General features: G+C 43.2%; 1 protein-coding gene across 2 annotated transcripts in view; it reads right to left on the reverse strand.

Annotated features, from left to right (window-relative positions):
* The window catches only part of ACIN1 (apoptotic chromatin condensation inducer 1), a 45,333-nt gene that overhangs the window by 18,854 nt on the left and 1,381 nt on the right, over positions 1 to 25,098 (reverse strand). The window contains exons 2-8 of one of the 2 annotated variants that reach the window (XM_066277446.1): positions 24,478 to 24,543; positions 21,429 to 21,540; positions 20,896 to 21,015; positions 5,100 to 5,188; positions 2,150 to 3,406; positions 1,413 to 1,628; positions 805 to 920 (exon numbers count right to left, since the gene is read on the reverse strand). In XM_066277446.1, coding sequence (XP_066133543.1) covers positions 805 to 920; positions 1,413 to 1,628; positions 2,150 to 3,406; positions 5,100 to 5,188; positions 20,896 to 21,015; positions 21,429 to 21,540; positions 24,478 to 24,543 — 1,976 coding nt within the window. The remainder of the gene's footprint in view (positions 1 to 804; positions 921 to 1,412; positions 1,629 to 2,149; positions 3,407 to 5,099; positions 5,189 to 20,895; positions 21,016 to 21,428; positions 21,541 to 24,477; positions 24,544 to 25,098) is intronic. The other variant, XM_066277448.1, reaches the window with a different exon arrangement.

Here is a 25,098-nt window from a genome sequence, read left to right on the forward strand (position 1 = left end):
CAATAAAAATCAATTCAGGAGTCTTAGGGACCCAGGAATAAACTTCAGACTTGATACGGACTTTGTATTTTGCTGTATTGTATGCAGTAAGTGCTTAGACTGTGTTTAATAAAATGACAACTAATAAACAAGGAAAACACAGAAACTAAAACACAGCAGGACCCTTGTACCTTTCTTTGAAGACCCTCAAAATCCTTTGTTAACCTGTATTCCCAGGCTTAGATGTAGCTGATGAATGTGAGTTAAAGACTGAGTTAAGATATCCTGGGTAAATTCCTTTACACCAGTGTTTTTTTCAACCTTTTTATATTTAGGGACCAGTGAAAACAGAATTATTTCAGGGACCACTAGTGAAGAAATCACCCTGAGCATAAGTGAATTTAACTAATATCATCGGGTCTATTATCTTCATACAACATCAGGGTGGTTAACTCTTTCACAGACCGGCACAAAATTTCTGGCGGATGGGTCTGCGGACCAGCAGCTGAAAAACACTGCCTTACACAGTCTTGAGTTTGGAAACAGAAGCCTCTGCTGCCAGCTCCTTCATGGAATCAACTATTTTGGTCAGATGATCCCAGATGTGGGTTTCTTTATGCTCTCACCACCACTTTTCAGACTAACTGAAGAGTTCTGGTGGCAGCTTCCAACATGGTAACTGAAGTCTAGCCTTTTTCCAGATAAAGCTCTGCCTTCATGTTTTAAAAGGAAATTAGTATTGCTTAGTCAAAGAACCCTAGGGAGCAAAGAACTATCCCACACTCCTAGATCCTTGTTATACCCCAGTTGAGATATATCACTTACACAATGTGATGAATCCTTTCTGATTCTGGTAGGTGAGAAGTCAGAGTCTCTGAGGTTTGGGGCTGTGTGGCAGCTGGTGGCTCTGCCTCTTCAGCTTCACACTTCTTTGGACTCCCCTGTCAGGACAAACACAGCAAAACAAACATAGCAACATACTTAAATCTGCTTGGTTCCTTTTCTTTAACCTGCAGCTGATAAAAGGCAGAGCAGGACATACACTGTACCAGCTCCATACACAGCCCTATATATCTTTGTTGTTTCCTTTTACAAAGTGGAATATTGCTTAAAGAATTTCAATTCCAGCAATCATTTTATTAGAAGTCCTTTTTTTTTTTTTTTTTTTTTTTGAGAACCGAGAACAGGCTTCGTTTTGGGCAGAAAAAAGAAATTCTGTGGAAGAACTGACCCTAAGAGCCCTGGAACTGAGAACTCAGCTTCATGAACCAGGGAGTTGGAAAAGAGTTAAGTGGACTATAACAGGTATCCCCAACCTTTTATATTTCTAATGAACTTTGTCCAGACTGACCTTTCGGTTTTATAGCTAAAACAAAAGGGAAAATCATGCCTAATCCTCCATCTCCCTCTATGGAGAAGGCATAACAGCCTACCCGCTCAGGTAGTACCCTCTGAGTCACATGTTTTTCAGCTGGCTCAGGTTGGCTCATAGGCCTCACTCGAACAGAGGATGAGGTGGAAGTCCTCTCCTTTGGCTCAAGGACCTGCAGTTGTGGCACTGGTGGAGTTGCAACCTCCTGACCAGAAGAGGGATCTTTGGTTTCAGTGTAGCTGGTGCTGCTGTCCCTGGAGACTCCAGGGCTCAGAGACTGAAGAAATCAAACACATAAGGCAAATTATTTTATGTGGTATATGTTCAGTAGATCAGTGAGTTTTCCAACTTTTGCTGCCCCAGTTTAATACTTTGGACCTTTTTGTTCCTTTTGTTTATTCCTGTTTGAGTTAGTGATCTCCCTGACTTCTTAGATTAGTCAACCCATTACTTATTGAGTCCCAACTGGGTGCTGGGAACTAGAATACACATGTAAAAATGGCATGCTCATATCCTCAGGAACTTTATAGTCCAGTGGAGGAGGTGACTAAATGAAATAAAAAAGGAAAATTCAAAATCTTTTCTTTGGGATCAAAGGAGCTCAAAATGAAAAAGGACCCTAAGTAGGATCAATGGATAGAAAATTAAGACTCTGAAATAAGGGGAAAGTAATGACTGAACTGGGGACTAAAGGAAGCTTTTCTTCTTTCTGTCAGAAAATATGATAGGTTCTCCTGGGTTTGAGAAACACTGGCATACAGAAAGAATAGCAATGTACCCAAGATATTCCACACTTACTTTTCTGCTGTTGCTTGATGCTGAACGTGAACGAGAACGGGAACGTGACCTGGACTCTGATGTTGATCTGGAGCCTGTCTTGGATATACCACAAGGGTTAGCATGAGATGCATCTCTCTGCTTAGCTCTTGGAGGTGAGTGAGACTGAGAGCCTGAACTATCAGGAGAGCGAGACCTTGATCTAGAACCGGAAGATGAAGATGAGGAGGATCGGCTAGAGGATGAGTCAGCTGACCGTTTCAATCTGTGGCTTGATAGAAGGGTATGAGAAGCCCTTCTGCCTTCATTCTGTTCCAAAGATGGTTGTTTCAGAGATTCCTCAGTGATCCCTTTGGCTGGTATTAATTCCTCAATTTTTAGAGGGAGTGATGTAGCAGATTTGTCTAATTCAGTTTCAGGACCCTTCTGGGTTGAGGATTCAGCTAGTGTGCTTTTCTGAACTAGAGGCAAGACACTTTCCTCTGGCACTTTCTCTGCTGGTGATTCTACTTTGGTGTTTGCAGGACTTGATGAAGGAGACAAGCCTCCTGCCAACAGGACAGTATGCTGAGATATTAACAGCTCCCTGCTCTCAGCATCTGTATTAGGAGGAAATAACTGAGTGAGAACAGGGGGGGCTGGGCCTTCCAAGGGTTCTATTTCCTCTTCACTCTGAAGTTGTGTATTACAAGGTGGTGAAGATGCTTCCTTGGTAAGTAAAGGTGGGGGAGTCTCCTCCTCACTGGCAGTTTGCTCTGGTTGCAGCATCAGAGGGGTCTTCTCCACATCTTCAGTAAGTAGAGGAGGAGAAGGGGACTTTGATTTTTCCTCTAAGCCTTTTGAAGATTTTATTTCTCTTTCTTCTCCCTCAAGGGGAGAAGCTGTTTTCATCTCTTTCTCTTGCTGATGTCTGGCCAGATGACTTCTTCTACTAGCTTCTTCCTGGGACCTTGTAACTCTCCCTCCTCTTTCTAACCCCTCCTGTTCCTGGGATCTTATGGCTTGGGGTATCTCATCTACCACCTCTTCTTGCTTTGCTCTGGGAATCTCTTCCCCTTCTTTCTCAAACTGTTTTGGAACTGGTGCATCCCTAGATTTTAGTCCCTCATCATCATCTTCCTCTTCTTCTTCCTCCTCTTCATCTTCTCCCTCCTCTTCTTCTTCCTCCTCTGTTTTCAAATTTCGATCTGCTCTGATCCTCAGATTTCTGGAAGGTGTTTCTTGATCCTCTTCCTCCTCAGCAGTCTGGCTGCACTCAGAAAGTTTAGCTGCTCTTGCCTGAAAGAAAAGAGAGATACAATTTTTCCAAGTACATTTGCTTACTATCAACAGAAGGGAAAAAGTGTCTCATGAGACACACACAGGAAGAAGAAACACAATGACATATGCTTTCAGCAACACAGAAACAAGTGCGACAGTAGACGAGCATGACTAATATGGACTCTAACAGGAATCATAATAGAGTGACCAAAAGCAACACAATAACAAAACTTCTAGTTCAATTTTTTAGCTTCAAGCTTTAAAAATAAACTGAACATATAGAGGGTAGGGCGGACTGACCTATTATCACTTAATGTGATCACATTATCAATTTAGTATATTTAATTTTTTCCCATTCTTTTCCATATAATCACACTAGATATACTTCTGTATTCTGCTTACTTAACATTGTAACATATAGCTTTAAGGTTTTAACTGAATACTTAATTAGATATTTTTCTAATAATGTATCTTAGGAATATAGACCAATCTACTACTAACTTTTACAAGTAAGTTTTATTTTTTTTATATATTAGAAATCTGAAGGCCAGAGCAGATCTAAATTAAAAAACAAAAAATGAGGCCCTGGCTGGTTGGCTAGCGGTAGAGCATCGGTCTGGTGTGCGGGGGACCCGGGTTTGATTCCTGGCCAGGGCACATAGGAGAGGCGCCCATTTGCTTCTTCACCCCCACCCCCTCCTTCCTCTCTGACTCTCTCTTCCCCTCCTGCAGCCAAGGCTCCATTGGAGCAAAGATGGCCCGGGTGCTGGAGATGGCTCCTCGGCCTCTGCCCCAGGCGCTAGAGTGGCTCTGGTCGCGGCAGAGCGATGCCCCCGAGGGGCAGAGCATCGCCCCCTGGTGGGCGTGCCGGGTGGATCCCGGTCGGGTGCATGCAGGAGTCTGTCTGACTGTCTCTCCCCGTTTCCAGCTTCAGGGAAAAAAAAAAAATGAGACCCTGGCCAGCTGGCTCAGTGGTAGAGTGTCAGCTTGACATGTAGATGTCCTGGGTTTAATTCTCAGTCAGGGCACACAGAAGTGACCATCTGCTTCTCCACCTCACCCCCTCCTCTCTTTCCCCTCCTGCAGCCATGGCTCAATTGGTTTGAGCACATCAACCCCGGGAGCTGAAGATGGCTCTGTGGAGCCTCAGCCTCAGGTGCTAAAAATAGTTTGGTTGCAAGCATGGCTCCAGACGAGTCACCAGGTAGATCCTGGTTGGGGTGCATGTGGGAGTCTATCTCCCCTCCTCTCACTTGGAAAAAGAAAAAAAAAGAGAGAGAAATATGATAAAGAGGAGAAAGAAGATGAATTTAGGCCCTGGTCAGGTGGGTCAGTGGATAGAGTGTTGGCCTCACATGCAGACGTCCCAGGTTCGATCCCCAGTCAGGGCACACATGAAAAGCAACCATCTGCTTCTTTTCTCCTGCCTCTCCCCCTTCTCTCTCTCTTTCCCTCTCGCAGCCAGTGGCTCGAAAGGTTCAAGCATCAACCCCAGGGGCTGAGAAATCTCGGTTGGTTCGAGCGTCAGCCCCAGATGGGGGCTGCTGGGTGGATCACAGTTGGGGGCATACGGGAGTCTATCTCCCCTCCTCTTACTTAAAAAAAAAAGTTTATAGAAATCTAGAGAGACACCCAAACAGTTTGAAAAGGAGGAGATATCCAAAGTATTACCCAAATAGGTGATGGATACTTTAGCAGATATACGAGTTACCTGTCTGACCCTGGATGATCGTCTTTCTCCTTTCCTTGGCTTCTCATCATCAGAGTCACCTTTCTCTTCAGAAACAGAGGAGCTTTTTCCTATCAAATAAAAGAAAAGCAAGTCAGACTCATGACATGAACACTCTTTCAAGGCTGCTTTCTAAATTCAATCAATCATAGCATATGAACTGGTCAATACATATTTATATAAATTTCTTTCACTTCTATGTGAAAAAAAGACTATATAAAGCCCTAAGGGTCAAGGTCTTATTAATAATTTCTACAGTGTTTATCTGGAATACTTTTTTTTTTTTTTTTTTTTTCTGAAGCTGGAAACGGGGAGAAACAGTCAGACAAGACTCCCGCATGCGCCCGACCGGGATCCACCCAGCACGGGGGCGACGCTCTGCCCACCAGGAGGCGATGCTCTGCCCCTCCGGAGCATCGCTCTGCCACGACCAGAGCCACTCTAGCGCCTGGGGCAGAGGCCAAGGAGCCATCCCTAGCGCCCGGGCCATCTTTGCTCCAATGGAGCCTTGGCTGCGGGAGGGGAAGAGAGAGACAGAGAGGAAGGAGGGGGGTGGAGAAGCAAATGGGCGCTTCTCCTATGTGCCCTGGCCGGGAATCAAACCCGGGTCCCCCGCACGCCAGGCCGACGCTCTACCGCTGAGCCAACCGGCCAGGGCCTGGAATACTTTTAATATCTAAAAGTCAATTTACTTATTACAATAATTCAAGTAAATGTAAGTATCAGGGGCTTCAAACTGTCTAGCAGAGATGTACAAATACAAGGTATACTTCTTTCTTTTTCTTTTTTTTTTTTATACAGGGACAGAGAGAGTCAGAGAGAGGGATAGACAGGGACAGACAGAAACGAAGAGAGATGAGAAGCATCAATCATTAGTTTTTCTTTGCGACACCTTAGTTGTTCATTGATTGCTTTCTCATATGTGCCTTGACCGTGGGTCTTCAGCAGACGGAGTAACCCCTTGCTCAAGCCAGCGACCTTGGGTCCAAGCTGGTGAGTTTTGTGGGGTTTTTTTGCTCAAGCCAGATGAGCCCGCACTCAAGCTAGCAACCTTGAGGTCTTGAACCTGGGTCCTCTGCATCCCAGTCCGATGCTCTATCCACTGTGCCACCACCTGGTCAAGCCAAGGTATACTTCTTTCTTTCTCTTCCTTTTCTTAGACAGACAGACAGGAAGGGAGATGAGAAGCATCAATTTGTAGCTGTGGCACTTTAGTTATTCATTGATTGCTTTCTCATCTCTGCCTTGACCACAGGGGGCTCCAGTTGAGCCAGTGACCATGGGATAATGTCTATGATCCTATGCTCAGGCCAGTGACCCCATGCTCAAGCTGGTGAGCCTTTGCTCAAATTGGATGAGCCCTCGCTAAAGCGGTTTCGAACCTGCATCCTCAGCGTCCCAGGTGGATGCTCTATCCACTGTGCCACCACCTGGTCAGGCTGTGCACTTATTTCTTTTTTTTTCTTTTTTTTTTTCATTTTTCTGAAGCTGGAAACAGGGAGAGACAGTCAGACAGACTCCCGCATGCGCCCGACCGGGATCCACCCGGCACGCCCACCAGGGGCGAGGCTCTGCCTACCAGGGGGCGATGCTCTGCCCATCCTGGGCGTCGCCATGTTGCGACCAGAGCCACTCTAGCGCCTGAGGCAGAGGCCACAGAGCCATCCCCAGCACCCGGGCCATCTTTGCTCCAATGGAGCCTTGGCTGTGGGAGGGGAAGAGAGAGACAGAGAGGAAAGCGCGGCAGAGGGGTGGAGAAGCAAATGGGCGCTTCTCCTGTGTGCCCTGGCCAGGAATCGAGCCCGGGTCCTCCGCATGCTAGGCCGACGCTCTACCGCTGAGCCAACCGGCCAGGGCCACTTATTTCTATAAAATGTTTTCTTACTCTGAATCAAAACTCAAGACTTCCTTTATTCAATATCTATTTCTTTGGATTGCCTATTGCTACCATTAATTTTTACCAAAATATTATGAATAATATACTTACATAAATAGTTTTCAAGACCCTAAAGTTCTTAGAATTACTAGAAGCAAACTGGACAGGGCTTCAGAAATGAGGCCTTCTCAATTATTTTATTATTTTTTAGAGAGAGAGAGAGAGAGAGAGAAGAAATGGGAAGCATCAACTCGCAGTAGTTGCTTCCTATGTGTCTTGATCAAGTAAGACCAGGGTTTCAAACCAGTGACCTTAGTGTTCCAGGTGAACACTTTATATACTATACTACACCACCACGATTCAGGCTCAATTATGTTTTATGTATGAAACACAAGGTGAGAATTTTTTAGATGAAAAATTTTTTAAAGGAAAAATAAGTTCTATTAAAAGAAACCTTGGAAACTACCAACCTAGACAACTCTAAATATTAACTCCATGTAAAATTGGAAAAACATTCACATTTCATTAAGGAAGGTAACTGTAGGCAAATAGCTTAATTTGGTCTCAATGACTTGACGAGAAAAAGAAGGGAATGGACTGGAAGATTTCTAAGTTTCCTACCAATATTAAAATATTATATAGGCCTAGCCCAGTGGTTTTCAACCTTTTTTACATTTGGGGACTGGTAACAACAGAAGAAGTATTTTGGGAACTGTTAAAGGAGGAATTACCCTGAGCATAAGCGAATTTGGCTAAAATAAGTGGTTCATACAACATAATCTTCATACAACAACAGAATGGTTAACTCTTTCACAGACCAGCACACATTTCCTGGTGGACCAGTGGCTGAAAAACATTGGCCTAAGCCTGACCCGTGGTGGCACAGTGGATAAAGCGTCGACCTGGAAATGCTGAGGTCGCCGGTTCGAAACCCTGGGCTTGCCTGGTCAAGGCACATATGGGAGTTGATGCTTCCAGCTCCTCCCGCACTTCTCTCTCTCTGTCTCTCCTCTCTCTCTCTCTCCCTCTCATCTCTAAAATGAATACATTAAAAAAATTGTTAAAAAAAAAAAAAAGGAAAAAAAAAAAAAAAGAAAAACATTGGCCTAGACTGACCAGGCCATGGCGCAGTGGATAGAGTGTCGGACTGGGATGTGGAGGACCCAGGTTTGAGACCCCGAGGTCACCAGCTTGAGTCCAAGGTCGCTGGCTTGAGCAAGGGGTTACTTGGTCTGCTGTAGCCCCACGGTCAAGGCACATATGAGAAAGCAATCAATGAAGAACTAAGATGTCGCAACAAAAAACTAATGATTGATGCTTCTCATCTCTCTCTCTGTTCTTGTCTGTCTATCCCTATCTATCCTTCTGTCTCTGTAAAAAAACAAAACAAAACATATATATATATATATATATATGTCTGACTGGTGGTCACATAGTGAACAGAGCGTCGACCTGGGACACTGAGATCCACGTTGAAAACCCTAAGATGCCAGCTTAAATACAGGCTAATCTGGCTTGAGCGCAGTCACCAGCCTGAGCATGGGATCATCGACATGATCTCATGGTTGCTTGCTTGAGACCAAGGGTCACTGGCTTGAAGCCCAAGGGTGGCTTGAGCAAGAGGTCACTGGCTCAGCTGGAGCCCCCTGGTGAAGGCACATGAAACAATCAATGAACAACTAGCAATGCAACTACCAGTTGATGCTTCTCACCTCTCTCCCTTCCTCTTTTTCTCTCTCACAAAAACAAACAAATAAACACAGACACAAATAATCCAAAAAAACATTATACCATTATACATAGTATCAATACAAATACTGATGAGAAAGAGTTTAGAAAACAACCTAAAGATTACATTCCAGATACTTAGCTAGATTGGCTCAATTACAATACAGCACACAAAAGGTTTAAATGATCCACAAAACTATGTTCTCCACACTAATGGTATTTAAACTGGTGGCAAATAAAGCCAATGTTGTTAGCTCTAACCCAAGATCTTTCTTTTTTTTTAATTATTATTATTTTTTTTGCATTTTTCTGAAGCTGGAAATGGGGAGGAAGTCAGACAGACTCCCGCATGCGCCCGACTGGGATCCACCCGGCACGCCCACCAGGGGGCGATGCTCTGCCCATCTGGGGGGGGTCGCTCTGTTGTGACCAGAGCCATTCTAGCGCCTGAGGCAGAGGCCACAAAGCCATCCCCAGTGCCCGGGCCATCTTTGCTCCAATGGAGCCTTGGCTGCGGGAGGGGAAGAGAGAGACAGAGAAGGAGAGGGGGAGGGGTGGAGAAGCAGATGGGCACTTCTCCTGTGTGCCCTGGCCGGGAATAGAACCCGGGACCTCTGCACGCCAGGCTGACGCTCTACCACTGAGCCAACTGGCCAGGGCCTCCAAGATCTTTCTTATTTCTATATCTCAACAATCTAAAATGAACTAGTCTTTGCTTCTAAAATTAAAAAAGGAAAGTTATAAAATAAAATAGAAGACTAAATGTTAGGATCTCTGTACATAACATTTTTTATCTGGGTTAGTGAATAAAGGCTTGATTTATATGTGTGTGTATAGAATCTATAGTTAAGGTATGCAGTTATAGGCCTGATTCTTTTATTTTTTTTTATTTTTATTTTTTTCTGAAGCTAGAAACGGGGAGAGACAGTCAGACAGATTTCCGCATGCACTCGACCGGGATCCACCCAGCACGCCCACCAGGGGGCGACACTCTGCCCACCAGGGGGCAATGCTCTGCCCCTCTGGGGCGTCGCTCTGTCGCGACTAGAGCCACTCTAGCGCCTGGGGCAGAGGCCAAGGAGCCATCCCCAGCGCCTGGGCCATCTCTGCTCCAGTGGAGCCTTGGCTGCCGGAGGGGAAGAGAGAGACAGAGAGGAAGGAGAGGGGTAGGGGTGGAGAAGCAGATGGGCGCTTCTCCTGTGTGCCCTGGCCGGGAATCGAACCCGACACTTCTGCACGCCAGGCCGACGCTCTCTACCACTGAGCCAACCGGCCAGGGCCTAGGCTTGATTCTTTAGCAAACACTTAAAAAAAAACCTGTAAGAATTCTTTAGCAAACACTTAAAAAAAAACTGTAAGAATTCTTTAGCACTTAAAAAAAAACTGTAAGAAGCCAAGGCCCTGGAAAGAATCGGGCCTAGGCCCTGGCCAGTTGGCTCAGTGGTAGAGCGCCAGCCTGGCGTGCAGAAGTGTCGGGTTCGATTCCCGGCCAGGGCACACAGGAGAAGCGCCCATCTGCTTCTCCACCCCCCCCCTCCTTCCTCTCTGTCTCTCTCTTCCCCTCCCGCAGCAAGGCTCCATTGGAGTTGGAGCAAAGATGGCCTGGGCGCTGGGGATGGCTCCTTGGCCTCTGCCCCAGGCGCTAGAGTGGCTCTGGTCGCGACAGAGTGACGCCCCAGAGGGGCAGAGCATCACCCCCTGGTGGGCGTGCCGGGTGGATGCCGGTCAGGGGCATGCGGGAGTCTGTCTGACTGTCTCTCCCTGTTTCCAGCTTTAGAAAAATACAAATAATAATAATAATAATAATAATAAAATAAAAAAGAAATAAAAAGGCAGAGGGTAAGGGACAGATGAATAGGCAGAGCACAAAGGATCTTTAGTGTAGTGAAAATACTCTGTATGATACTGTAATGATGAATACATGTCATTAACATTTTGTCCAAACCCACAGGATGTACATCAAGAGTGAACCTAAATGTAAAGTATGAACTTTGGGTGACTATGATGTGTCAATGTAGATGTATCAATTTTAAGAAATGTACCACTCTGCCTGACCAGGCAGGGGTGCAGTGAATACAATGTTGGACTGGGATGTGGAGGACCTAGGTTCGAGACCACGAGGTCACCAGCCTGAGCGTGGGCTCATCTGGTTTGAGCAAGGCTCACCAGCTTGAGCCCAAGGTCGCTGGCTCAAGCAAGGGGTCACTCGGTGTACTGTAGCACCCACCCCCACCCAGGTCAAGGCATATATGAGAAATCAATTAATGAACTAAGGAACCGAAACGAAGAATTGATGTTTCTCATCTCTCTCCCTTTCTGTCTGTCCCTACCTGTCCCTCTCTCTGTCTCTGCCACACACACAAAAAGAAATGTATCACTCTGATAGGGGATGCTTACTGTAGGGGAGGCTATGCATATGTGCTGCAAAGGGTGTAAGGGAAATCTCTGTACCTTCCTTTTTGCTGTGAACTTAAAGCTGTTCTAACCCCCCCCCAAAAAAAACCCCAAAACAATAAAACATTATCCAGATGCTCAAGAATTAAAAAAAAAGTTAACCAGGTTGGAGGGAAGATAAAGATTTTAATATTACAGTTACTTTAAGCTCATATACAGACAAAAAAAAAAAAAACTGGAAAAATTATAAACCAAAATATCAATTGTAGTTATTTTAGTTTGTGGAAACTATTAATGATATATAAACTTGTTTTTTCTAGTTTTTCCAAATTTGATGAATATATACTACTTTTTAAATGAGAACAAAAATTTTTAAAGGATAAAATCCTAAACTCTGGAGAGAAAACCTACAAAAGAGATTCTCAGATACCCCTCAAATACTATAAACAACTAAAACTCATAGGCCTAGCAATCCCAAATATGTTTATCACTACAAATTCTATATAAGAAACATTCTGTTTTCACTTTAGAAACAATACTTATAAGCATGTATTTAAAGTCATAAGAAAAATGCTTTGAAGTAAGTAATAGGCTTTCAGTAAACACATATATGCTCTGAGTAAATAAATGTAATTTTAAGAGCAGGAAAAAAGGCATGGACAAAGTTGGCCAGACATAAATGTGTTAAACAGGTCAAATAGAGTTTTAGAGTTGTGATTTTAGAGTTAGGTATGTATAAACAAACGTAAGCTGCATGACACTCTAATGCAGGGGTCCCCAAACTTTTTACACAGGGGGCCAGTTCACTGTCCGTCAGACCGTTGAAGGGCCAGACTATAAAAAAAAACTATGACCAAATCCCTATGAACACTGCACATACCTTATTTTAAAGTAAAAAAACAAAACAGGAACAAATACAATATTTAAAATAAAGAACAAGTAAATTTAAATCAACAAACTGACCAGTATTTCAATGGGAACTATGCTCCTCTCACTGACCACCAATGAAAGAGGTGCCCCTTCCAGAAGTGCGGCGGAGGCCAGATAAATGGCCTCGGGGGGGGCCGCATGTGGCCCGCGGGCCGTAGTTTGGGGACCCCTGCTCTAATGGGTCATACTATTTTGACACTATAAAACTGCTATGATAGGATTTTCCCCTCTTAAGTGAGAAGCAGGGAAGCAGAGAGACAGACTCCTGCATGCACCCAACTGGGATCCACCTGGCAAGCCCACTAGGGGGTGATGCTCTGATCACCTGGGACCACAGCTCCGTTGTAACTGGAGGTGAGGCCATGGTGCCATCCTCAGCGCCTGGGCCAACTTACTCCAATGGAGCCATGGTGCAGTGATAGGATTTAGATGAATATGCTAATAAGTCATCAAAGAGATGAGTGTAAAATGGACTGGACGGTTCAGAAAGTTTTGGCCATCATTGTTTTGCAAAAAATTCTGACATGAGATAAGAGCTTAGTAAGCAATACAAAATATGAGGAAGAGATAAGAAATTTCTTTCTAGCTCTTTGAACAAAGCTGGTATGATACAGACAAGCTTCTGGGAAAGGTACCATCTTCTCTTATGAGCACATGGCCTTATTAAGTGTCCTAAGCCAGATGTGAATAATATGTGTAGAAATTGAGCACCTTGCCCTCGCTGGGTAGACCATCCAACATTGTGGTTCAATCCCTGGTCAGAACACATATAAGAATCGACCAATGGCCCTGGCCAGATAGCTTGCTGGGTTAGAGCATAGTTCCAATATTCAGAGATTGCTGGTTCGATCCCCAGTCAGGACACATACAGAAACAGATCAATGTTTCTCTCTCTCTCTTTCTCGCTAAAATCAATCAATTAGAAAAAATCAACCACTGAATGCATAGGTAAATGGAACATATCAATGTTCCTCTCTCTAAAAGTTAATAAAAATAATGTTTAAAAAAGGCCTGACCAGGCAGTGGCACAGTGGACAGAGCATCAGCAGGGGACACTGGGGACCCAGGTTTGAGACCCCAAGGTCGCTAGTTTGAGCGTGGGATTATGAACATGACCCCATGGTCAATAACTTGAGCCCAGACGTTGCTGGCTTGTGCAAGGAGTCATTGGCTTGGCCTGAGCCTCCCGGTCAAGGCATGCATGAGAAGCAATCAACGAACAACTAAAGTGACACAACTTTGAGTTGATGTTTCTCACCTCTCTCCCTTCTTGCCTCCATGTCTTTCTGTCTCTCTCGCAAAAACAAGAAAAGCAAGCTAGGGTAAATGTAAGATTTCCAATATTTCATTGGCAGAAGCCTTCAGGAGAAAAGAAAAGGTGCCTAATAGCTGCTAGACAATGTGGAATGTATGAAAATGAAGAATGCAAGTAGTTTCTTCATCCTAGAAAACAAATCCCTAGGCAGGATTTGCACAACCCAAGTAAGGTAGCAGCTCAAGATCAAAGCAAAGCCTGTGGCCAAACGAAATCCTTAGGTTCGAATAAGAGCAGGAATTAAGAGAATGAACACTTAGCAATGATGCCAAACATAAACATGACTCAGGGTAGCTGTATAAGTAACATTATCTAGCATGTCTCTAGAATCTCGGCATCCAGATTTAATATGAGAAAATGGAATGAGTACTACATGCTCTGTAAGTCAGTCTGGCTAAGATCCTCTGGGGTTATCCCTTTGTAAAACCTATGTTCTAAATATTCCTTTTTTAAATGCTGTGGTATTTTTCCTAATTTTCCTGGATTGAGTTCTTTTTTGGAAAAAATTAACATAAGGATCAACAAGGAAATTCAGACCAATTCTGACTATTAGAGGGTGAATACTGACTCCCAATACCTTAGAAAATCTGAAGAAAGTGATGGCAAGATAAGAAGTCAAAGAGGAGGGCCAGGGAGGATTTTATAAACCATTTCTTCCTATTTGGGATTTTGTCTACAGCACATAAATAGAAGGTTGCTAGAATATAAGACAAGGATCTTGATTAAATATAATACTGAAAAACTATTCTATCAGTCATTCATAAATTGAGTTGATCAGAAGAATTGTAAGGGGACTTTAAAATTGTAGATTCCCCCCACTACCCCCAAAAAAAAAACAAAGAGAGAAACAAAAATGTAGATTCCCAGAAGTCACAATCCCTGAAATTCTGGGGGTAGGGCCCAGAAACCCATATATATATATATTTTTTTTCCTTCTTCTTCTTAATTTTCCAATGATTTGACAGAGTGAAAAAGGAATGAGGTAAGGAGGAAAGGGAAAGAGGGCGAGAGGGGGAGAAAAAGAGGGGGAGAGAGGGGAGGAAGGGGAAGAAAAAGAAGGGGGAGAAGAGGGGGAAGAAAGGGGGAGGGAGGAAGAAAGAGAGAGAGAGGGAAGGGGAAAGAAAGAGAAAGAGAGGAGAAAGAAAAGCATCAACTGGTTGTTCCACTTAAGTGTTCCATTTAGTTGTGCACTCATTGGTTGCTTCTCATATGTGCCCTGACTGGGAATCAAACCTGCCACCTACGTGCAGAGATGACACTCTATCCATTGAGCTACCTAGGCAGGGCCAGGAATCCATATTCTTAAAAGTAGTAGTAAACTAAACCCTGGACAGGTAGCTCAGTTGGTTAGAGCATTATCCTGATACGCCCAAGTTGTGGGTTCAATCCCTGGTCAGGACACATACAACAATCAACGAATGAATGCATAAATAAGCAGAACAGCAAATTCAATGTTTCTCTCTCTCTCAAATCTATCAATAATAATATTAAAAAATTACCATCTTGGCCAGACAGCTTGATTGGTTAGGTTACTAGTGTATAAATGACATATGTACAGTAGTTAAGTTTATATTAAATTAATGTGTAAACAAGTACTTTGAATCATTAATATTAGTGGTCATAAGGAAGGCTATCATCCCATATTTAACATTTAGAATGTTTGGAAGTTGCTGTCTCTTCTGATTAATATAGAATTTCTTCTTGAAAATAGATTTTTAGGAGGTATTTAATGGTTGGAATTGTCTTTTAGAGAATTATTTTCAAATACAAAATATAAAAATAGCAGACCCTCAATTGATCCATTTTGCTCTTAGCACTCTTTTTTCCGATTGTGAAGCCAGGAGGAAGGGAAAACCCCTTGTAAATTAGTTGTCAGTGTTTCCTCTCAAATGAAAATCACTCAAAAATATCTGTTGAATTCCTGCTAAATACATTATCTCCATACTAGAATATATGGAGAGTTAGCACATTTGTAAAATGTATTTAGGGAGAGAAGACAATAGCACATAAAACTAACTCTAGGAGTTGGCATGTTTTTAAGAGACATGGAAGTAGTACAGATACATGTATCATAGGAATTCAAAAGAGTAAAAGCTTTCTGAAGACTAGAGCGATTAGGGAGCCTCATGAAGGTGTAGAATTTGAGCAGCTGAGCCTTAGAGATGGGTAAGATTTGAATTGGCACAGAGGAGACAAGGGTATTTCTAGGAAGAAAAGGTATAGAGATAGGAATGAATGTGCTTTTTCAAGGAGAGGTAGATACCAAGTGAATCTAGCTAGTGTATTCTTTTATATTCAAGAATAGAGAAACTATTAAAAAGGTGGACCTGATGCCTGACCAGTGATGGCACAGTGGATGGAGTGTCAACCTGGGTCACAGAAGTTCCAGGTTCAAAACTTGAAGGTTGGCCCTGGCCGGTGGCTCAGCGGTAGAGCGTCGGCCTGGCGTGTGGGGCACCCGGGTTCGATTCCCAGCCAGGGCACATAGGAGAAGCACCCATTTGCTTCTCCACCACCCCCCCTCCTTCCTCTCTGTCTCTCTCTTCCCCTCCCGCAGCCAAGGCTCCATTGGAGCAAAGATGGCCCGGGCGCTGGGGATGGCTCCTTGGCCTCTGCCCCAGGCGCTAGCGTGGCTCTGGTCTCGGCAGAGCGACGCCCCGGAGGGGCAGAGCATCGCCCCCTGGTGGGCAGAGCATCGCCCCTGGTGGGCGTGCCGGGTGGATCCCGGTCGGGCGCATGCGGGAGTCTGTCTGACTGTCTCTCCCCGCTTCCAGCTTCAGAAAAATACAAAAAAAAATCCCACAAAAAAAACAAAAAAAAAAACCTTGAAGGTTGCTGGCTTAGCTTGAACCTCCCACAGTCTCGCAAAAGGCATGTATGAGAAGCAATCAATAACAACTAAAGTAACACAACTATGAGTTGATGCTTCTCATTTCTCTCCTTCCTGTCTGTCTCTCTCTTTTTTTTTTTTTAAAGAACAGGTTTTTTTAATTTATTTATTTTAAGTATTCAATTTTCAGAAGAGAGAGAGAGAGAGAAGGGAAGAGGGAGGGTCAGGAAGCATCCACTCCCACATGTGCTCCGACCAGGCAAGCCCAGGGTTTCGAACCGGCAACCTCAGTGTTCCAGTTGGACGCTTTATTCCTCTGCGCCACCACAGGTCAGGCCCTGTCTGTCTCTCTTGCTGTTAAAAAAAAAGTAGATTGGGATAATATTGCAAAGAGCTTTGAATATCAAGCCAATGTGTATGAACTTTTTTATTCTAAAGGTAACGTGGAAATCATTAAGAATTCCTGATAGGGACATGATTTGATAAGGAACTATTTTAATAAAATAGCGTGTCTCAATTTATTTTTTTATTTTTTAAATGTTTATTTTATTGATCTTAGAGGAAGGGAGAGAGCAGAAAAGAGACAGGAACATCTATTCCTGTATGTGCCCTGACGGGATCAAACTGGCAACCTCAGCACTTCATGATGATGCTCCAACCAAGCTATCTGGCCAGGGTGAACCTGTCTCAGTTTAAATGTAATTTGAAATGAAAATGAGGAATGGATCCTGACATAGAAATAAGGTTTCAAAAACAAAGATTTAAGAGTGAAGGGAGTCAGTCTCTTCGGTGCTTTATGTCAGCAGGATTTTACCTATGTCTGTAATGAATGAAAGAAAACAAAAATAAAAAACAGGCAAGAGTGCCTGACCAGGTGGTGGTAGAGTAGATAAGAGCGTCAGACTCTGATGCGGAGGATCCAGGTTCGAGACCCCGAGGTCGCCAGCTTGAGCATAGGCTCATTGGTTTGAGCAAAGCTCACCAGCTTGGACCCAGGGTCGCTGGCTTGAGCAAGGGATTACGAGGTCTGCTGAAGGCCACGATGAAGGCACATATGAGAAAGCAATCAATGAACAACTAAGATGTCGCAACAAAAAACTAATGATTGATGCTTCTCATCTCTCTCTGTTCCTGTCTGTCTGTTCCTGTCTATCCCTCTCTCTCTCTCTTAAAAAAAAAACAAAAAAAAAAAACAGGTAAAAGAAAAAGGAAGAAAGAGGTGAATGTAACTGTTGAGTACAGTCAACAATTGATGTATATGCTATTCTGGTCTTGGCTAGAATGTAAATCTCATTATAGATGTGGTCCAGATTTTGGTCAAGGTTTTAAGTGGACTAGTAGTTTTCAGTTCTAGCAATGCTTAATTGGATCAGTGGTAATACCAGAGTTAACCCAAAAGTTAGATTCTTTCAGGAGTACAATGTCAGTCTACCATAGGCCAGTAAACTGTTGGACTGCCCTCTTATTTATTTATTTATTTTTGACAGAGACAGAGACAGAGTTAGAGAGAGGGACAGATAAACAGACAGAAGGGAGAAAGATGAGAAGCATCAGTCCTTTGTTGTGTCCCCTTAGTTGTTCACTGATTGCTTTCTTATATGTGCCTTGACCAGGGAGAACTACAGCAAAGCAAGTGAGCCCCTGCTCAAGCCATTGACCTTTGGGCTCAACCTAGCAACGATGGGGTCATGTCTATGATCCCACGCTCAAGCCAGCAATCCTGCACTCAACCTGGTGAGCCCGTGCTCAAACTGGATGAGCCTGCGTTCAGGCCAGTGACCTGGGGTTTCGAAACTGGGTCCTGTGTGTCCCAGTCTGACACTCTATCCACTGTGCCACTGCCTGGTCAGGCTGCCCTCTTATTTTTTTGCTTTGGATATTTTTGGGTTCTCTTAAATAAGATTTTGATTAAAGTAAGGTTTCTAGTAACATATTTTGCTAATTAGTAGTGGTACCCTAGAACATCTTATAATTTATTATTTTTTTTTAATATTTTATTTATTGATTTTTAGAGAGAGAGGAGTGAGAGAGAGAGAGAGAGAGAGAGAGAGAGAGAAGGGGGAGGAGCAGGAAGCATCAACTCCCATATGTGCCCTGACCAGGCAAGCCCAAGGTTTTGAACCGGCAACCTCAGTGTTCCAGGTCGACGCTTTATCCCACTGCGCCACCACAGGTCAGGCCTATAATTTATTTTTTAATTGATTTCAGATAGAGAGAGAAACATCAAATTATTGTTCCACTTATGCATTCATGGGTTGTATATGCCCTGACCAGGTCTTGAACCTGTAATCTTGGCATATGTGCCTTGCAGGGACTCAAGCTGAACCGGTTATCTACTGCTCAAGCCAGTGACCTTGGGATCATGTTAATGACCCTATACTCAAGCTGGCGAGCCCGCACCTAAGCCAGCAACCTTCAGGTTTTGAACCTGGAACTCCTGTGACCCAATTCGATACTCCATCCACTGCACCATCACTGGTCAGGCATTGATCCACCTTTCTAATGGTTTCTCTCTTCTTGAATATGAAAGAATACTTTACACTAGCTAGATTCACTTGGATCTACCTCTCCTTGAAAAACAACACATTCAGCCTGACCAGGCGGTGGCACACGGGATAGAGTGTCGGACTAGGATGCAGAGGACCCAGGTTCGAGACACCCAGGTCACCAGCTTGAGCGTGGGCTCATCTGGTTTGAGCAAAGCTCACTAGCTTGGACCCAAGGTCACTGGCCCGAGCAAGGGGTTACTTGGTCTGCTGAATGCCCACAGTCAAGGCACATATGAGAAAGCAATCAATGAACAACTAAGGTGTCGCAATGAAAAACTAATGATTGATGCTTCTCATCTCTCTCTGTTCCTGTCTGTCTGTCCCTATCTATCCCTCTCTCTGTCTCTGTAAAAAAACAAAGAAACAAACAAACAAAAAAAAGCACATTCATTCCTATCTCTATACCTTTTCTTCCTAGAAATACCCTTGTCTCCTCTGTGCCAATTCAAATCTTACCCATCTCTAAGGCTCAGCTGCTCAAATTCTACACCTTCATGAGGCTCCCTAATCGCTCTAGTCTTCAGAAAGCTTTTACTCTTTTGAATTCCTATGATACATGTATCTGTACTACTTCCATGTCTCTTAAAAACATGCCAACTCCTAGAGTTAGTTTTATGTGCTATTGTCTTCTCTCCCTAAATACATTTTACAAATGTGCTAACTCTCCATATATTCTAGTATGGAGATAATGTATTTAGCAGGAATTCAACAGATATTTTTGAGTGATTTTCATTTGAGAGGAAACACTGACAACTAATTTACAAGGGGTTTTCCCTTCCTCCTGGCTTCACAATCGGAAAAAAGAGTGCTAAGAGCAAAATGGATCAATTGAGGGTCTGCTATTTTTATATTTTGTATTTGAAAATAATTCTCTAAAAGACAATTCCAACCATTAAATACCTCCTAAAAATCTATTTTCAAGAAGAAATTCTATATTAATCAGAAGAGACAGCAACTTCCAAACATTCTAAATGTTAAATATGGGATGATAGCCTTCCTTATGACCACTAATATTAATGATTCAAAGTACTTGTTTACACATTAATTTAATATAAACTTAACTACTGTACATATGTCATTTATACACTAGTAACCTAACCAATCAAGCTGTCTGGCCAAGATGGTAATTTTTTAATATTATTATTGATAGATTTGAGAGAGAGAGAAACATTGAATTTGCTGTTCTGCTTATTTATGCATTCATTCGTTGATTGTTGTATGTGTCCTGACCAGGGATTGAACCCACAACTTGGGCGTATCAGGATAATGCTCTAACCAACTGAACTACCTGTCCAGGGTTTAGTTTACTACTACTTTTAAGAATATGGATTCCTGGCCCTGCCTAGGTAGCTCAATGGATAGAGTGTCATCTCTGCACGTAGGTGGCAGGTTTGATTCCCAGTCAGGGCACATATGAGAAGCAACCAATGAGTGCACAACTTACTACTGTACACGTCATATGTACACATTCTCCTAAAAGGATACTGTCTTAGATAGGTAATTCCAAACAAATAAAGCTGCACTTATAGACTTTTGCTTGAAGTACTATGTAAAACTGGATGCTTAATAACATGAAAAATTTAATCTTGCCTAAACATTGGTTTAGAGCTCACATAATACACTGTACTGACTTGCACAGCACGCAGCACAATTGTAATTAGTTATGTAATAATTTAATGTCCATCTCCTCACTAGGCTATACATTTCATTAGAGCAGGCTTATCTCATTCTCTACTATATTTCTGGTGTCTACTACATGACTGGCATAGACAGGCACTCAATAAAAATTATGAATTAAGCTGCAGCAGATGTGCTTTGGGGGATGACTGGATGGGCAACTCATAATATATATAACTGGAGAAGAGTTAAAAAAAAAAGGTTGGGACTATTGCTAATTCAGAGGTAGAAGAAGCTAGAGGTACAAATGAGAAAAAAAATCATACCACCTTATAAATCACTTTGACAGGTTAACACAACATAGAAGTGAAAGCAGACTTCAAAAGGGACATAATTTCTATGAAAAACAAATCAAAGATCAAGTCACAGAGTTTCCCTGGGACTTTAATGGATGCTTAGCATGAAAGGAGGCGTAACTACCTCCCCCCACCAACTACGCAGAATTGACAAAACAGCGCAGTGGGGAGGGAGATACGTACTGGGCGATTGTCTGCTGAGCTCCAGCTCTGGTCTCTCCAGGCTGCTCTGAAAGTCAGGAGGCAGCAGGGAAGCCACTCCCTCAGGCTGGATCATCTCGTCCTCCGACTCAGCTGAAGCTTCTGCAAAGTACAGATTGGGTCGGGGCAGGGAGGGAGTGAAGGGCTCACCATGTAGGAATATGTACAAGGAGTGAAGGAGGTCAGGTCAAGTGACAGATAGAGTATATACTAAAAAGAGTGCTGTACATACAGAAATCTCCCTAGGATTAAGCTCTACCTCATCTAAAGGGTGGCTTAATTTACTTATGTCTTTCTGTTGGCAAAAATTCTCCTCTAGTAAGATAGTCAAATTAATGTCTTTTTTTCCTGACAAAAGGTAAATACTAACTCACTTGGCTACATAAACTACCAAAGCAAATATGTAGTCTCAGACTGACTTATCCCTGAAATTGCCTAGTTAAACTGGCCCATCTACTTTGTTATAGGAATAAGGATGAAGAACTCCATATACGAACTGGTAAGTCTGGGCTTACCTTCAAATTCTGCAGCTTCTCGAGCTTCACGTTCTAGACGCTGCCTCAGTAGCTCCTGCTGCTTTTCCAGATACTGTTTTATGAAACTGTTCTGGCTCATTTCCTCACCAATCTGTATAGAAGACATGGAAAAAAAAAGTCTAGGAAAACAAACTAAGAAAATGCAAGGAAGAAAATTCCATGGAGCAAAGGTCTACACCTTATACCTAGAATCAAGAAAGATTAAAATGGCCTGATCTGTGGTGGCGCAGTGGATAAAGCGTCGACCTGGAAATGCTGAGGTCGCCGGTTCGAAACCCTGGGCTTGCCTGGTCAAGGCACATATGGGAGATGATGCTTCCAGCTCCTCCCCCCTATCTCTCTCTCTCTCTGTCTCTCTCTCCCTCTCTCTCTCCTCTCTAAAATGAATAAATAAAATAAGAATTAAAAAAATAAATAAATAAATAAAAAAAAGAAAGATTAAAATGTTAGACAGCTCTTTTTAAAGCTACTTTTGTGTTGACCAAAACAAACAGCCGTATGAGTCACAAAAGACAGCAAAAAGAGAAACTGCACATAATTTTTCATTTTAAATATTCAGTTCCCTGGTCTTGGCCAGTTGGCTCAGCTATAGAGCACCGGCCTGGTGTGTGGAAGTCCCGGGGTCTATTCCTGGTCGGGGCACACAGAAGAAGTGCCCATCTGCTTCTCCATCCTTCCTCCTCTTCTTTCTCTCTATCTCTCTCTTTCTCTCCCGCATTCAAGGCTCCATTGGAGCAAAGTTGGCCTGGGCGCTGAGGATGGCTCCGCGGCCTCCACCTCAGGTGCTAGAATGGCTCCAGCCACAACAGAGCAAGGCCCCAATAGGCAGAGCATCGCCCCCTGGTGGGCATGCCAAGTGGATCTGGGTCGGGCGCATGCCGGAGTTGTCTGACTGGCTCCCTGCTTGTAACTTCGGAAAAATACAAAATAAATAAATAAATAGTTCCCATGCAAAGAGTGATGATACAAGTAACTTGAAAGAAATAAAAATCCCTATAATGTAAATTTTTAGACAAGAGAAATTATCTAAAAAACAAATATAAAAGTTTTCATAATATGCAGAAATAAAAAGAAAATATACTAGCTCATACTAATTTATCTTTTGTTGCCAACAAAAGACTAATCTTTACATATCTAGAAAATATCTTGACAAGCATCTCCGAAATTCAAGTACAGTTCTTCAAAGTGTGAAAGCATGAGACTAAAATAAGGGATGTCCATTCAACTCTAGGTGATAAGAAATCCTTGGTAACAATATTTAAAACCCAGGAGCTTAACCCTCTCCCCCTGCCTCCTTTCTACAACACAGACTTTCAAATCACTCTTCTGCCCTTTAGGTTTCTTTTCACCAGTCTTTCTCCTAAGAACCTTCTTGCTTTCCAGTCCTCTTAGAACTCCAAAAAAAGAAAAAAAAAAACTAAATACTTTCTATGTTATTAGTCATCTTTCCTAAACATGGTAAATGTTTGCTTTCACCTAAAGTAGAGATTAGTTTGGCCCTGGCTGGTTGGCTCGGTAGAAGAGCATCAGTCTGGCATGTGAAGTCCTGGGTTCAATTCCCAGCCAGGGCACACAAGAGAAGCGCCCAGCTGCTTCTCCACCCCTCCCCCTCTCCTTTCTCTGGCTCTCTCTTCGCCTGCCACAGCCAAAGCTCCACTAGAGCAAAGTTGGCCTGGGTGCTGAGGATGGCTCCATGGCCTCTGCCACAGGCACTAAAATGGCTTCTGTTGCAATGGAGACACGGCCAATGGGCAGAGCACTGCCCCCTGGTGGGTGTGCTGGGTGGATCCCAGTTGCGTGCATGCAGGAGTATGTCTTTCTGCCTCCCCTTCTTACTTCAGAAAAATACAAAAAAAAAAAAAAACCCTGTTGGATGATTTATTCTAATGAGGTCTTATGCAGAAACTCAATATACAAAGCCAATAAAAACATCTAATTTAGTTTAAGAGGAGGGTGTGAACCCCTGTTCACCTGGGAAGATCATCTTCCCCAGGAAGCTCCAAAAAGCAGTCCCATAAAACCTCAGTTATAAAACTCTCCAGAGTGGAGCTAGTACAACTTCTTATATTATACATAGGGAAACTGAGGAAACCAATGCTTCCAACGGTTAAGTTTCTTATCCAAAGTAATAGAGCAAATGATGTTTAGGAATAACTAACTGCATGGTTATACTAACACTAATGGTGGATGATTTGCAAAGGATGACTTCTTGGAAAAACTATGTCAACACAAGAATTCCTCAGCAAGTATTTTCCTACACTGCCCTATTGATTGTCTACTTTATAACTATATTTTAAGACCATTACTTTTCCCAAATCAATGGAAAATAAATGACTTCTGATTCCTGTACTACACTTAATCAGTTGGAACCACAACTTTCTAATGCACGATTTCAAGTATCAGAAATTAATAGCTCTTCTGACTCTGTTCTTGAATTCTTTTTTTTTTTTTTTCATTTTAGCGAGAGGAGGGGAGGCAGAAACAGACTCCTGCATGCGCCCTGACTGGGATCCACCGGGAAAGCCCACTAGGGGGCGATGCTCTGCCCATCTGGGGCCCTTGTTCCATTGCAAATGGAGCTATTTTTAGCAGCTGAGGCTGAGGCCATGGAGCCATCCTCAGTGCCCAGGGCTGAGGACTCGCTCCAATTTAGCCATGGCTGCAGGAGGGGAGGAGGAGGAGGAGGAGAAGGAGGTGGAGGAGGAGGAGGAGGAGGAGAGAGAAAGAGAGAGAGAGAGAGAGAGAGAGAAGTGAGGGGGGGGTGGAGAAGCAGATGGGCACTTCTCCTCTGTGCCCTGACAGGGAATTGAACCCTGGACATCCCCATGTTGGGCCACACTCTACCACTGAGCCAACTGGTCAGGGCCTTGAATTCTTTATTAGAATTCAACTGTCCTGGTATGAGAATATTTCCAACCCAGGGAATTTAGGAAAGTTGGTAAGGGATTTAGCATCAAATATACATCATATCCTTCCATGTGTCTATGCATCCAAAGAGCCTACCCGTCTAATGAATGTTCTTTCTTACCTGGGAATTTGGCTGAAATGCAGCATGGGGTGTTGAGTGTTTCTGTAAATTTTCTAGCATTAGAGCCTGGTACAGAGAAGGGAAAAAATTAGAGACCTGGGAAAACTCCCCTTCCCCAATCTCTTCATTAAACACAATGACTAACCATATACACTTAAACTATACTCCTTTTCTAGAGATCGAAAAGCCCTTCACTAATAATATTCTCATTCATCTCAAAAGACTCTTAAAGGTAGTCATGGTTACTGCTCCCAAATGTATGGCACACAAGAGACAGTGACCTGGCTATGTGGCAAAATCAGTGACAGTGATAAAACCAATACTACAATCCCTATTATCTTCTGCACTTCTGACTAGTGCCCCTTCTAACTCTGGCCCTGCAGGTAAAATTATTTCAAATACTCAAATCAGCTTCAAATACATGGAACCAATATGAGGCTGCTGGTTTTGGACTGACTGAATTACTAGGTCAAACAGTTACCCAGGACTAAATCTGACATTATTTCCACGAATGGCAACTAGATTTATCAAATTTTAAAAATTTCAAAGAGGAGACTACAGAACAAAACAAGCACAGACTCTGTAAACTGTGGTCTGATCCAATACACCAGTGGTAGTCAA

This window comes from Saccopteryx bilineata, chromosome 4, assembly GCF_036850765.1.
Source record: "Saccopteryx bilineata isolate mSacBil1 chromosome 4, mSacBil1_pri_phased_curated, whole genome shotgun sequence".
Lineage (NCBI taxonomy): Eukaryota > Metazoa > Chordata > Mammalia > Chiroptera > Emballonuridae > Saccopteryx > Saccopteryx bilineata.